The following is a 13,326-nucleotide window of genomic DNA, read 5'->3' as shown; positions in this document are numbered from 1 at the left end:
TGCAGCCACGTGGCCACAAAGCTCCAAATCAGATGCTCTGCCCTCAGTTCAAGCTGGATGATCACAAAGGGAGAACTCCACCTGAAGGTCCACGAGCAGCTGAGTCAATGCCATAGCTCTGCTCCTTACCTTGGCAAATTTCCGTTTTACCTCTCCACCAATCATATGGTTCTACATCCCTCAATTTTCACTGTAGCGGACCCTAAGCATTCTTATTTCCCTAACGTGGCAGAAAACCATCCATATTCAAGGAATGGGGGTTATTACTCTTTTTTTCCTCCTGTACTTCAGCAAGTTAAATCAGCTCTCTCTTTGCATTGCTAAAATACAATGCATTCCTTAAAAAAAAAAAAAAAAAAAAAAGTCCAGTGAAACTGTGCTCTTACCAAATGCTGAACCTCGGCATAATTACATAAGGAACACATGGGCACAGACAATCTTTCATCACAGACAAGTCCCCTACAAAAACTGGTTGGGAAACCACAACAACTCTTTGGTCCCGTGCTCCCAAATACCCCATCCATGGAAAAAAAGCCACATATTTAACCACGATGTGATTAACAACAGAACAGTTTAGAGCAGGAGAATGTTAAGCACAGAGGAAGAGACAACAGAAAAATTAACCCAAGGACTCATTTTGCATTTCCCCACACGGACACATGGTGAGAACTCATCTGTATTATGTTACCAACACGGATAATGAATCATGAGGATTTGCTTACTCTGTTTTACATAAAGGTAATTCAGATTGGGCGGGTGCAGAGCGCTCTGAAATAGAACAAATCTGCACTGATCTTCTGATGGAGATATTTAAAACAAGCACTTAACAGAAATTTTGTTCAGAAGTGCCTGTATTCACAAGGAAAACACTCATTCACCACTAAACACAGGCACATGAAAGATGACATCACCTCCCAAAAAGACGTCCCCTTTTTTGGGCAGCACTCCTCTCTTTCTTAAGGGATTTTTTTCTTTCTGTTTCCAAACCTATTCTTTACTTGTTACAATGTCGAGGGTCGCCAGCCTCAAGGTGCCACATGGCAGACAAAAACTCTGAAGTATGTGGAAGAACTCCAAGAATTATCTCTGGCCCTTTCTCTAGTCTTTATATAGTCTGAAGAATTTTTCCATTCCTGTTTGGGAACTTGGGGGCGGGGGGGGAGGGTAACGGATTGTTTTGTTTTAAGTTATTTTTATTAACTGCCTGCTATCTGCTGACTGCCTGGGAAATTTATGGCAAACACTGGCCTCCATCTGGCCTGACAATAAAAAATAAAAAAGAACTGCACAAGACTGAATGTTGAGGAGGAAAAAAAAATTAACAGATGACATGGCTCCTACAAATGCACCAAATTACAGTTGCTGGCTGCATCTCCCAGTGGAGCTCAAAAGCTTGCAGATGTTCAGAGACTCTTAATGTTCTCATGACAACTCTAAAATAGGGTCTCAGATTACAAAAATCACTCAGGAAGAGGAAGGCTGGAGTGGAAACCATTTTCTCTTTCAGAATTTTTTTTTTTTACCATCTTCACATTTCATTACCCATCATGAATTTCTAGATACTTTACAGCTCTAAAGAAGTAACAAGCTCTTTCTAACCAATTAAGATAAATTTATTCAGTGAAAAAATTATTTGAAAAGGTCACTTTTCATTCTGTCTTATTATCAATTCGATTTCTAACTGCAGGCAGAGAGGGAACACAACCAGCACAGAATAGCCATATTCACGTGTTTCAGGCAAGCAGAACAACCTCCATTTCTCTCTTTCTCACTGCAGAATTCCTCATTTCACTGACAAATTATCCAAAAAGTGAAAATGCCTTTGTTCTCTCCTTGTACTAAACATAAAAAGCTATTTGGTTTTGGTGTTTGTTTGTGTTTTATTTGAAAACCTAAAGCAAACACAGACCCAGGTAGCTTGGCCAAGTGTTTGTCTGCAATTCACGTGCAACATTCCCATTCCCTTATTATCTGGCTTCCCACTAGTGAATACTTCCATGTATTGTGCTGTAACTATTGAAAGCATCAAGCACTTCAGTTCCTGGGTTGTCCTTTGTGGTACCATAAAACAGAATCATGGAATCATTTCAGTTGGAAAAGCTCTCTAAGACCATCGAGTCGAACCATTACCCCAGCACTGCCAATGCCACCACTAAACCTCTCATCCCTAAGCACCACAAAAATGTCTTTTAAATGCCTTTTAAATACCTGGCGACCCCACCCTGCCCTGGGCAGCCTGTTCCAGTGCTGGGCAATCCTTCCTGCAGAGAAACGTTACCTAATATTCAACCTAAACCTCTCCTGGCACAACTTGAGGCTGTTTCCTCTATTCAAACCCTTCAGATAATGGGCTGCAGCCTCATACATATGGGTGCACCGTAACTCTCCAAAAGGAAACAGCTCTGACAACCTACGGCTACCTGAGCTGACACCTGAGCCAATGCCACCATCTCAGATGTCCCCATGACCCAGCTCCTGTCAAGTCCTATCCCACATACTTCTGAAGCTCAGGACATGTCGTTACCTTTGTATCCACATGCCCCCCAGCAGGTGCCCACATAAATACAACGTCTTCTTTCTCTTCATAATCCCTCAGCCCCTCCCAAACCTCGGCCATCCCTACCCTAATTCACCTTTCCTACCTTTCACAAGTCTTTTTATTCCCTATTGCCAAGGCAGCCTGTGCCTATCCCCTCCCAAATCAGTCCCAGGCTTATCCGCACAGAAACACGACCCCAAGCCCATTCTCTGCACACCAGCCCTGCTCCAAGCCCCCCTTGATGTCCTCCTGCTCCTCATCCATCGCAGCCTCCCACACATCCTCCTTCGGCAGGATTCCGGCTTTGCCAATCCCTACATCCACAAGGTCACATCAGGCCCCTGTCTGCCGTCCTCTCAGGGCAACCAACACCTCCCTCCTGGCAGCCACCTGCCAAATCTACCTGTCCCCATCAATCCTTTCCCTTCCGTTCCCAGCCCCCCACATGCCGCTCCCGCTGCTCCAGCCCCCCAAAACCCCCTTAATGACCCCAAATCCGACCGCAACACCCCCCACAACTCTGTGCCCCGGCACGCCAGAAATCCTCTCCATAATGCCCCATCGTTTCTGTCCCACCCCCAAAGCCGTGCACCCCCATCCTTCCCACCCCAACGCCTTCAATTAGGTGTTAATCCCTATTTTATCCCCAATCAGCACCGTCAGCTCCGTGAACACCCCACTTTCTCCCCCACCAAACGCCTTAACACCGCATCCTACCGCTTACAACTCCTCCCCAACCCCTCTATCCCAGCGCACCTCAGCGCCTCCAAAGCCCTGCGTCCCCATCCCTTCCACCCCAACGCCCCCAAACAGGCGTTTAACCCTATTTCCTTCATAATCAGCGCCACAGCTGTGAAAACCTCAGCTTCTCGGACACAAACCCCTCCTCACTTCATCGAAACCCTCCATATCCCTCCCCCCTTCAGCGCGCCCCCCAATATACCCCCACGCCCCATACCCCCTCTCCACCCCACAGCTCCCCTCAGCGCAGCCCTGCCGCTCGCTGTCACCCCCCTCCTCGCCTTTCCCGCTGTCCCCTCCGGTACCTGACGAAGGGCCCCGGGGCTCGGGGCCGGGGCCGGTGCCGCGGGGGCGGCGGGAGGAGCGCGGAGCGGCCGCACAGCGCCATGGCGACCGCGATGCGCCGGAGGAACGGGGCGGCTCCGCCACTGCGGCCCTGCGCCCCGCCCCGCCCCGCCCCGCGCCGCGCGCGCCACTCGGCCCGGGGGGGGGCGACGTGGCACACCCGCACCGCTCCCCCCGCTCCCTGCCTTTCTGCCCACGCAGGATTCATCCCGAATTTTTCTGTCGTCTCGCAGGAAGTGCGGCCGGGAATTCTTGGACAGCTGCCGGTAGCTGGGAGTAAACATAAAGGGGATGCGGATGGTCACCCCTCCGGCAGGAATGGGCTCGTCCAACTCCTGCCCCCTGCTCACACACCCCTCACGCCCCCCCGCTCACTCATGGGCGCGTCCAGCCTCTACCGTTGCTGTCGTTCCCCCCCCCCCCACGACGGGGCGTGGGCTCGTCCGATCCCACGGAGCCCCCGGGGAGGGGGAACAAGGAACCCTGGGGGACCCCCGGGCAGGGGTGACACGGAGTCCCCTGGAACCCCCTGAAACCCTCGGGCAGGGGTGACACGGAGTCCCCTGGAACCCCCTGAAACCCTCGGGCAGGGGTGACACGGAGTCCCCGGGAACCCCCTGAAGCCCCCGGGCAGGGGTGACACGAAGTCCCCTGGAACCCCCTGAAACCCCCGGGCAGGGGTGACACGGAGTCCCCTGGAACCCCCTGAAACCCTCGGGCAGGGGTGACACGGATTCCCCCGAGAAGGGGTGACACAGAGCCCTCGGGGGAAGGGTGACACAGAGCCGCGAGGAGCGGGGGGACACGGAGACCCCCGACATCCCTCAGGGCGCTGAGGGACGGTGTGTCCGGGATCCCTCCCAGAACGCCAAGGGATGATGTGTCCTGGAGCTCCGCGGAGTGATGTACCCTGGCCTGCCCAAAGTATTGTCCCCCCAAACACCGTACAGCACACGGACGTGCCCTGGCTTCCCATGTGCCCCCAGCACTGCACCCCCACATGACCCCTACCCGGTTGTCATTCCCTACCCCAAAACCACCACAGCCCCATCTGGGCACCCTCTGGGGTGTCACCAGCACCCCACATGGTCCTTTTCTTGTTATCCCCCAAAAATAACTCTCCAGCCAGCACCCTTCTGTGCTGGCTGTGTCCTGGTACCAGCACAACCATCCTTACGGACACCTGTTATTCTCTTTACACCAGAAATTCAGGGTGTTTTGCCTGCTCCATCCTGCCCTATCCTGCCCAGCGCGGAGATTCCAGGCTTGCCACGGGGCTTGGCCTCTGACACCCCTTCCCCAGTCTTCCCCGTCTTTTCCCATTTCACTGATGTTGCACCATTGCCAAAAAACTGAGCCAGCACCCCCAGCTTCCAAGGAAGCAGGAGCAGAGATTTTGGGTCCTGCACAGAAAACCTCCAAGGATCTATAATTAAAGGACTGAGGTCATCACAACGCAGGGCAGGATCTGGAGCCAGGATTTAATGAACTGTGAGTGGCACATGGCTGGAAACCCGTTAATCACATATCCCTCAGCTGAGGGGAATGCATCCTGCTCCTCCTGCGTCCTCCTGCCTCACCACCAAACCCCGGGCGGAGGAAAAGCTGCCCCATGCCATGACAAGAGGTTGAGTAAGCAGTAAGGAAAACTGAATTTGCTGTGGAGGCTCTCATTCCCCCCCAGAATGTTAATCCCCCTGCCCAGTGCTAATCTGTGACGAGCTCCCTGCATTGTGTCCATCCCCGTTAATCACCCCGGCTCCTCATCCCTGGTGGAGAGTGGGATAAGACCCCTTGTCTGCATCTTATTTTAATTACACCAGTATTTGCCAAGAGCAGCGTAAAGCTGTAAATCTGCAGCTTTTGAGTGTGATGGAGACACGGGGCTGCTTGCAGCAAACTCCTTTTCCCTTCCCACAGGACCCCAATGCACACAAGAGCACTCAGGGGCTCTCACTCCCACCTCGCTTTTAACCCGGTGCAGGTGAGACTACATTCCAAAGTGTTCTTTCCTTTTTTTTCGAAAAACCACATTGGACTTTGCTCACTGCCACAGAGAAAAGACAAGATAAATAAACATGCTGGGCTGTAACCCAGCTACCCTGCAGCCACTGGGAAGCATTTTAGCTGGCCTTGATAAAGTTCTGATGGTTCCATGTACAGACACATCCTCGCAGCATGGGTTGTACTGACAAGGAGTTGGCACCATCCCAGTTCCAAGCTCTCCCTATTTTTTGAGCCCCTGGACACACTTTGAGCTTGCCAACGCAGCATCAGCAATGGGAGCTGAAGGTCTAGAAGGAAAAGTAGACACCATTGCTAAAAACCCTTATGGCTTCCCTCTAGAAGGCTCCTAAAATGCATCCCTCCGGCTTCTCTTGTCATTTGCTCAGTGGGACACGTTCCTGCAGAGCTCCTGCTGGTTGTCCCCATCCCAGTCCATGGACCACCAGCTTCCAAAAGGCTTTCCCAAGGGCCCTCTGCATCCGACACTCATGTAAGAAAGGAGACAGCGCATCCTTTCCCTGCAACAAGAACCATCCTTAACATCTGGGTGCTGTGTTGGCTCCTTCCATCTCCTCTCTTCCATCTCCTCTTCATCTCCGTGTGCCTGCTCAGGGACTCCAAAGCCCCAGGAACACAGCAAGGATATGGTGAGAGAGGGGAGGGAAAAGGGATCTTCCCAGGATGGGATTTAGGGACATTTTGCCCCCAAGACTCTTTCGGCCAACAAGAGGAGACATTTCACACTAGTGCATCGCACCGGGCTGTGACCTGCAGCATTTTATTTCCCTTGGGATGCAAAAGCAGGTCAACAACCTGGAAAACACCCAACAGAGAGGTCAGGCTTCCTGGAGAAGGAGTGATGTGGAAGGGGAAAGAACACGACGTCAACTATTGTTCCTGCTCTCCAATATCCTGAGCTTCACCTTCCCACTATTGTTGCACGTTTTGAGGGCTGCAAAAGCTGAATGAAATCCACAACAATTCCCAAAGAGAGGAAGAGGAGAGCAGAGTGGTTTGGAAAGAGGGGGAAAGCTGCTGATGTTGCTCCTTGTTGGGTCCTCCTGACCTAGATCTTGTCCAAAAGCAAACACCAGATCTGGGTTAAGTCTGCTCGTGTGACCTGTTCCTCGTTGTGTTTTCAGCTTGGATACCTCCACGTTGGCATCTGCCCATGGAAACAGCTGCCTTTGCACCCTCTTGCCTGGATACCTGATTATTTTTAGCAAATCCCTGCTGGAGAAAACAATGTTGTACCCAGAGGGGCCAAAATTAGCTGTTCACCCTGAGATGTGCACTTGGTGAGGTCCTTCATTCCCCTATCCATGAGGAATGCCTAAACTTCTCCACCCTGGGCTGATGGTTGCTCAATGAGGCTGGAGGCTGGATTTGATTTAAAATTTGATAGATACATGCCACGCTAGTGGCACCTGCACCACTCTTCCCCATGGAAAACATTGGCTGCTGGGCCTCTTGGCTGTGGGATGGCTTTGATGTCCTGGTGCACACCAAGGAACCATCCATGAGCCATCCTGCAGGTCTTTCCAGGATGGTGGAACCCCAGGAAGACCTGTCTCCATCCCTGGCATTCGACTGGACAGAGGCAACCCCAGAAATAAACCTGGAGGTGGCAGCTCCAGCCCTGGCTCCAGTGGGAACTGGAACCAATGACAGCGCAAGGACTCCAAATAAAACCAAACAGAAAAGCTTTATGGCTCACAAATCCCACTTTCAGCATCCTAAGAGCCAAGGATCCATCCTCTAGAGGTTTCAATTTGCTCTTTCCTTATCCCTCTGTAGCATCAAGGAGCTATTTTCCTACTGGAACAGCACTTTTAAGGAAACAATTCCAATTTCTTGGAGAGGAAACATGAAGTGTGCTGTGCTTGCGTGTAAACAAACAAGGTAGTCCCTTGCTGTGCTTCATAAGAATTGTTTTTCCTCCTTTTTGTTCAGATTTATGGGATCCTGTTGTGTTTATGGGATCCCATAAATGTTTCAGAGGACTCCACCCTCCAGGCAATGGATGTTCATTCAGAGAACAAACTTGCTGCCTTACAGAGCTCTTACTGAAAAATTTATGAACAGCATAAGAAAGGGATAAAACGAAACTGGTAGAAAAGTTTCCAACTTTTACCTGGGGAGGGAAAATTAAGTAATAAATTATGATGGCGATAAAAAGCCTCCTATTCCATTTATCCCAGTTCTTCAGGCTAAAAGATCTTCATTCTTCTCTATTGCTATTTTGGGAGGAGAGATATTAAAATTTCCTCTGCCCTGAAATTATTGTTTTATTCTTACTGCAAAAAAGCAGCCCCAGGTCAAAGAAAATAAAAGGGTGAGTTACTTCAACAAGCTGAGATCTGCTTGTTTATACCACCCTGAATCTAGCACTGCACACCCATCAAACACAGGGTGGAGATGCAGGAGGTGATGGAGACACAACACACCAAGATCCTGAAAGCACAGGAAGCGTGTCAAAAAATAGCAGTGCTGACCCCAAGTCACCCAGACTTGTTTTGTTATAGCCACTGCTCTTCGTAAATGAAGAGTTTGGCTAAGGGAGAGACAGGGCTGAGGGTGACCAGGAGCTGGAAAGGGTTTTTTAGATGTTCTGTTAGCAAACTGGCTCCATGCAAGGAGGGAATTTGGTGCTGGTAGTCATTGCTGAAAGTTGGCTTTGGCTTTTCCAACGGTAGATGGAGCAAAGAGATGTTTGCTGCCAGATGGGGAAACTAGCCACTGTCCCCGAGAATAATTTATTGCCATGGCTTCTTCATCCCAACGTGTTCTGGGACATCTCCAGGTGCTATAGGATCATGAAATAGCCTGGGTTGGAAGGGACTTGAAGACGGTCTTGTTTGGCCATATCAGATTTACCAGCGTGGGATTTGGTCTGCAAAACATCAGGAAATTGCTGTCTGGAGTGGTGTGCTGACTTCTCTTCCCTAACACTCTGGATGCTCTGGAAAGGTTCTGCAAAAGAGGGGACAGTCTGGCTATGTCTTAGGATCATTGGGAAATTAAGGTTGGAAGGGACCTCAGGATGTCTCTACTCCAACCTCCTGCTCAAAGCAGGGTCACCCATGAGGTCAGACCAGCTTGCTCTGGGCTGTCTTCAGTTGGCTCCTGAAAACCTCCCAGGATGGAGACACTGCAACCTCCCCTGGGAACCTTCCTGGTACCCCAAACATCAAAGATATCCCTGGGATCTGCTCCTCTCCCACTGCTTGCCCACAGCCACCACCTATCCACCCTCAGCACTCCAGGTGAGTGGCCACCGCCTCTTGGAGGCAACCAGCCCTACACTCATCTTTTTTCCCAGTTTTTGAGCCTCAGATGAGCAGAGGAAGCCAGGCCTCCCAGCGTTTGCTGTGTGGCCTCCCCTGCATCTCGTTATCTCCAGGAACAACTTCCCACCTCTCCCATCCCGCTTCCTCCGGAGCTCAAATCCCTCCCTTCATTGTGCTTCGCCCTTCCAGGAGCCTCCTCTCAACACTGCCTGAGGATACACTGCTTAAAACCTAATTTAAGCCAGCACCATCTGATTTTGCAGCTCCCCAGCTCGCTCTCAAGTCTCTGCCTGTTGGCCTTGAGCATCGGGCTGGGGAGAGGCTGTGACTTCAGGCAGTGCAGTGTCTTCAAAGGCTGGATGTGCGAGAGAAGAGCATCTCCAAGCCTCTCCATCTTGGCAGAGCTCCTCAGCTGGTGGTCCTGGAGAGCTCTGGGTTCCTCCTACGGCATCCACAGGAGATGATTAAGAAAGTAAATTGGCCAGGGTGCTTCTATTCACTGTAAATTCACTGCATCATCAAGATATGGATCATAAAATTCCAGAATGGTTTGGGTCGGAAGAAACATTAAAGATGATCTCGTTCCACCTCCCTGCTATGAGCAGAGCTACAGCTTCTCTGGGCAACCTGAGCCAGGGCCTCACCACCCTCACAGCAAGGAATTTCTTCCCAGTATCCCATCTAACTGTCCCCTCTGTCAGTGTAAAGCCATTCCTGCTGCTCCAGGCCCTTGTAATGAACGAGCCTTGAAAACCTCTCCTGGTTTTTCTCTTCCAAACAGACCCCCAGAAGCTCTCTCTCTAAGACCACTTCCCTTCATCCTTCACCCACCACTTTTCCCAGAAATCAGACAGAATTTCTCCTTAGCAGGAATTTTGCATTCCTGGACTCCCCGTTTTCAGCTTGCAATGGTTTCTGTCTCAGAAATGTGAGCTGAGGAGGATGGGGATGTCAGGAAGGGAAAATCCATCTAAACTTTTCATCTCCTTTTGCCAACGTTTCATTTAAGTAGGATTTTCACGTTGCTGATTCATCTCCAACAGCTTCCCACCCACCTCCATGTTCATTCCAGTGCTGCCCACGTCCTTTGCTAGAGAAGGAAACCGCCAGCGGTGCAGTGAGAACAGGGACCTAAATCCTCTGAATCCCTCCTTTTTCTGCAAAGAACATTTATGTCCTCAGGCTCCATCACTAATTTCTACCCTGCAGAGTCACCACTGCCTCTCAATCTCTTTTTGAGCCTCGTTCATGGCAAAGTGCAGCTCCTGAGCAGGTTCCCTGCAGCGTTTCCCGGATATCCGATGGAGCGGTACCTTGCTGACCACTTCACTGTGCACTCTGTTTGTTGGCTCCAGGGGAAGGAAACAACAATGAGATCACTTGGAAAGATGTTTTTTTCCTTCAGATTTGGCTTGCCCAGTGGAAATCCAGGAGTGTGGACAACAAGCATCGAGCAGAGATTCCCTTCACCATCTGCGGAAACTGAAATTAAACTCATTTTCACTCATCCATGAAAACAAAGGTGATGATAATTGCAACCAGCAGCACTCCATCCTCCTCTTCCATCCTGCCTCGCTCCGGAGGGAGGAAGGCTGAGCTCACAGTTTCGTGGAAGGGCTGTGGGAACCAGCAGGGACAAAACTGGGACAAAGCCAGCAGCCGGAGCACCATGCCAGGCTGAGCTCCCAGGTTTTGTTCAGTGATGGATGGGGATGAACGCATTGCATCCCCTGGAGCTATTTAATCACGGATTTGATGCTCGGCATGGATCCTGGAGCTCTACCCGAGGCAGACTGCGATGTACTCAGCACGGCCTCTCTGTGCAGCAGCATTCCGGGCTCGCGAGCCGCCGCATCCCTCTGCTACCAAGACAAATTAGAGGAACACGGCTCATTTTATGGCTTCCTCCGGGCAGGTCAGCCTGGAGGCCCCCACAAAAGGATCCTCTGCAAATCAAATATGCAGCTACAGAGATCTGGAAAGGAATGCCCATGGAAAAACGTTGCATTTGGTCGATTCGCCGCCTCTTGGCGCGCGGCGTTTTCGCAGCTGCAGGCAAGAAAAACAGAGCCGCTCATTTAATGAAGCCTTGGGAAGGAAAGCTGCGGAGAGCTTCCCCCTCCCCAATTATTCTTGTGAAATACACAGCTTGGAAAAGCACGCAGGCACAACCAGCCGTAAATTTGGGGTTAGTAATAAAATCTTCTCTCCCTGTCTAGGACAGCTGGAAAGGGAAATGCTCCAACTTGTTGCTTAACATGCTGGGGAAATCGCCACTAAAAAGGAGAGCTGGCAACAGGATCCAAGAGAACTCCATTCCAGCATTGGCCAGCAGCCTTTGCTGTGTTTCATGAGCTAAAAAATCTTCTGAGAACTTAAAGGAAGCATTTAGAAGTAAGACCCCACTGTGAGGAGCTTCCTGCGAAGCCATAGCAGGGGCACAGACAACTGCAGAGGCTCCTGTGAGCTCTGTTTTGGCCCCACATCTTAGGAAATGAGAGCCCAAGATCTGCTTTTTGGCTGCTCTCTGCTGTGGAACTGAGTGCTGAATGTTGGAGGGGTCAGGCTTTGCTGGAGCTACTTCTCTATGACTCAAGAAACTTCAGATCTTGCATCACCCCAGCCCCTTTCAGTGACTCCCAACTGTTTTTTCCCCAAATTACTGCAGGGAGAGCCACTGATGTGTGCTGTGGGACAAGCAGGAAGCTCTTGGGCAGGGGATGATTTCATAGAACTACAGAATCACTGAGATTGGAAAAGACCTCTAAAATCACCAAGTCCAACCATTAACCCACCACTGTGTTCACCACTAAATCATGTCCTCAAATGCCCCATCCATATGGCTTTTAAATCCCTCCAGGAATGATGATTCCACCACTGCCCTGGGCAGCTGTGCCAGGGCTGGGCAACCCTTTCCATGAAGAAATTTTCCCTAATATCCAATCTAACCCACCCTGGAGCAACCTGAGGCTATTTCCTCTTGTCCTGTCACTTGTTACCTGGAACATTTCAGATTATTTCCCCTTTGCCAACCTCACTGTGTTGTCGCACACACTATGGGCCAAATTCAAAGATCTTGGGCTCTTCATAAGAAAAAATCCTGATTTGATAAGGACAGGATCGCTGACTTCTCATCCCTTGGGCATGGGCAGGAATTGTGTCACTCCAACCCACAGCACAAAAGCCTTTGTGGGCTCTTTATCCTTCGCACTAAACCAGCACCAGCCTCTACAAGACCGTGATTTACAACTCCCTATCTCCCCCAAGGCTATCCCAGCCAGCTCCACAGCGATTCCAGCAGGAATGGCTTTCCCAGCGGGTGTTTGCAAAGTGCTAGACTCAGCAGAGCCGTATCTCAGTGGGTAATCCCATAGCCCTTAATTTATCGATTACCATGAGCAGTGATAATACTAATAACAGCAGCAGAGATTAAAATATTCTCTGCACAGGCACAGAGAGCTTCCCAGAGCTCTGCCAGCTGGGAAAAGGCTGCCACGGTGATGGTCTTTTTGGATTTCACCCCAAATCCACCTCATCACACACAGTCCCAGAGGGGCAGCAAAATCCCACAGAGCCACAGGCTTGTGGCTGTCACCTGAGGTCACTTGCTGTGACTGTGACAGGCAGCGTGGGATGGAGGTGGCCAGTTTTCCTGTTCCCTGAGAAACTCAGCCCTGAGCCAGCTGGGCAGCCTCTTCCCAAGGGGTTTTCCCACCGCTGAGGTCCACACTTGCCAGCTTTCCTCGGGGAGAGAGCATTGTCAGCCCTTTCCTGGAAGTCCTGTGTGACACCCGGTGGCAGCAGCTGGGTTATTTATGCGGCTCCGCTCGCCGCCGGCGAGTACAATGCACAAAGTGGTGCCTGGTAGCTGCTCACAGAGGGATGCAGGGCACACAAGCCAAACTGCAATCACGGCTTTCATTGAAGTAAAAGCTCTGCGTGCCTCTGAGTGCCAGGAGAGGAGGGGGAAAAAAGCCCTCTTTAAATAAATCACAGGCTTTTCTTCCCAGCGTCTTATGAACTTCCCTCCATGGGAGAGCGCAATGTGTCAACTGAGGCTGTTAAAATTTTTCTCATGTAAAAAAAAATGTCCTTCCTGCAGATATTTTAAATGAAAACACAAAATTAATGTGCCAGTCTCTCTTTGCCCATCATCCAGTGCAGCTGTATCTGATGTGCAACTTGCCGGTGTGTCTGTACCAGCTGAAGTCCCCCAAAACAGGGAATGTGGCTTTTATTACCTATTTTAGGCTTGGAGCTGCCTATGCACATACTGAACTTGGCAGGGAGATTTGTGGGGTCAGATGGTCAAGTTGTACAGAGAGGTTGTGGATTCCCCAACCCTGGAAGTGTCCAAGGCCGGGTTGGATGTGGCTTGGAGCACCCTGGGATAGTGGAAGGTGT

The 13,326-nt window shown here is 50.7% G+C and overlaps 1 protein-coding gene across 1 annotated transcript in view; it reads right to left on the bottom strand.

Moving 5' to 3' along the window:
• Positions 1-3,694, bottom strand: part of DNAAF9 (dynein axonemal assembly factor 9) — a 67,504-nt gene extending 63,810 nt beyond the window's left edge. The window contains exon 1 of the mRNA XM_048302861.1: positions 3,586-3,694. Coding sequence (XP_048158818.1) covers positions 3,586-3,668 — 83 coding nt within the window. The 5' untranslated portion in view covers positions 3,669-3,694. The remainder of the gene's footprint in view (positions 1-3,585) is intronic.
• Positions 3,695-13,326: the final 9,632 nt, after the last annotated feature.

The sequence above is a fragment of the Corvus hawaiiensis genome, chromosome 5 (assembly GCF_020740725.1).
Source record: "Corvus hawaiiensis isolate bCorHaw1 chromosome 5, bCorHaw1.pri.cur, whole genome shotgun sequence".
NCBI lineage: Eukaryota > Metazoa > Chordata > Aves > Passeriformes > Corvidae > Corvus > Corvus hawaiiensis.
This window is presented reverse-complemented; position numbering and strand designations above follow the sequence as displayed.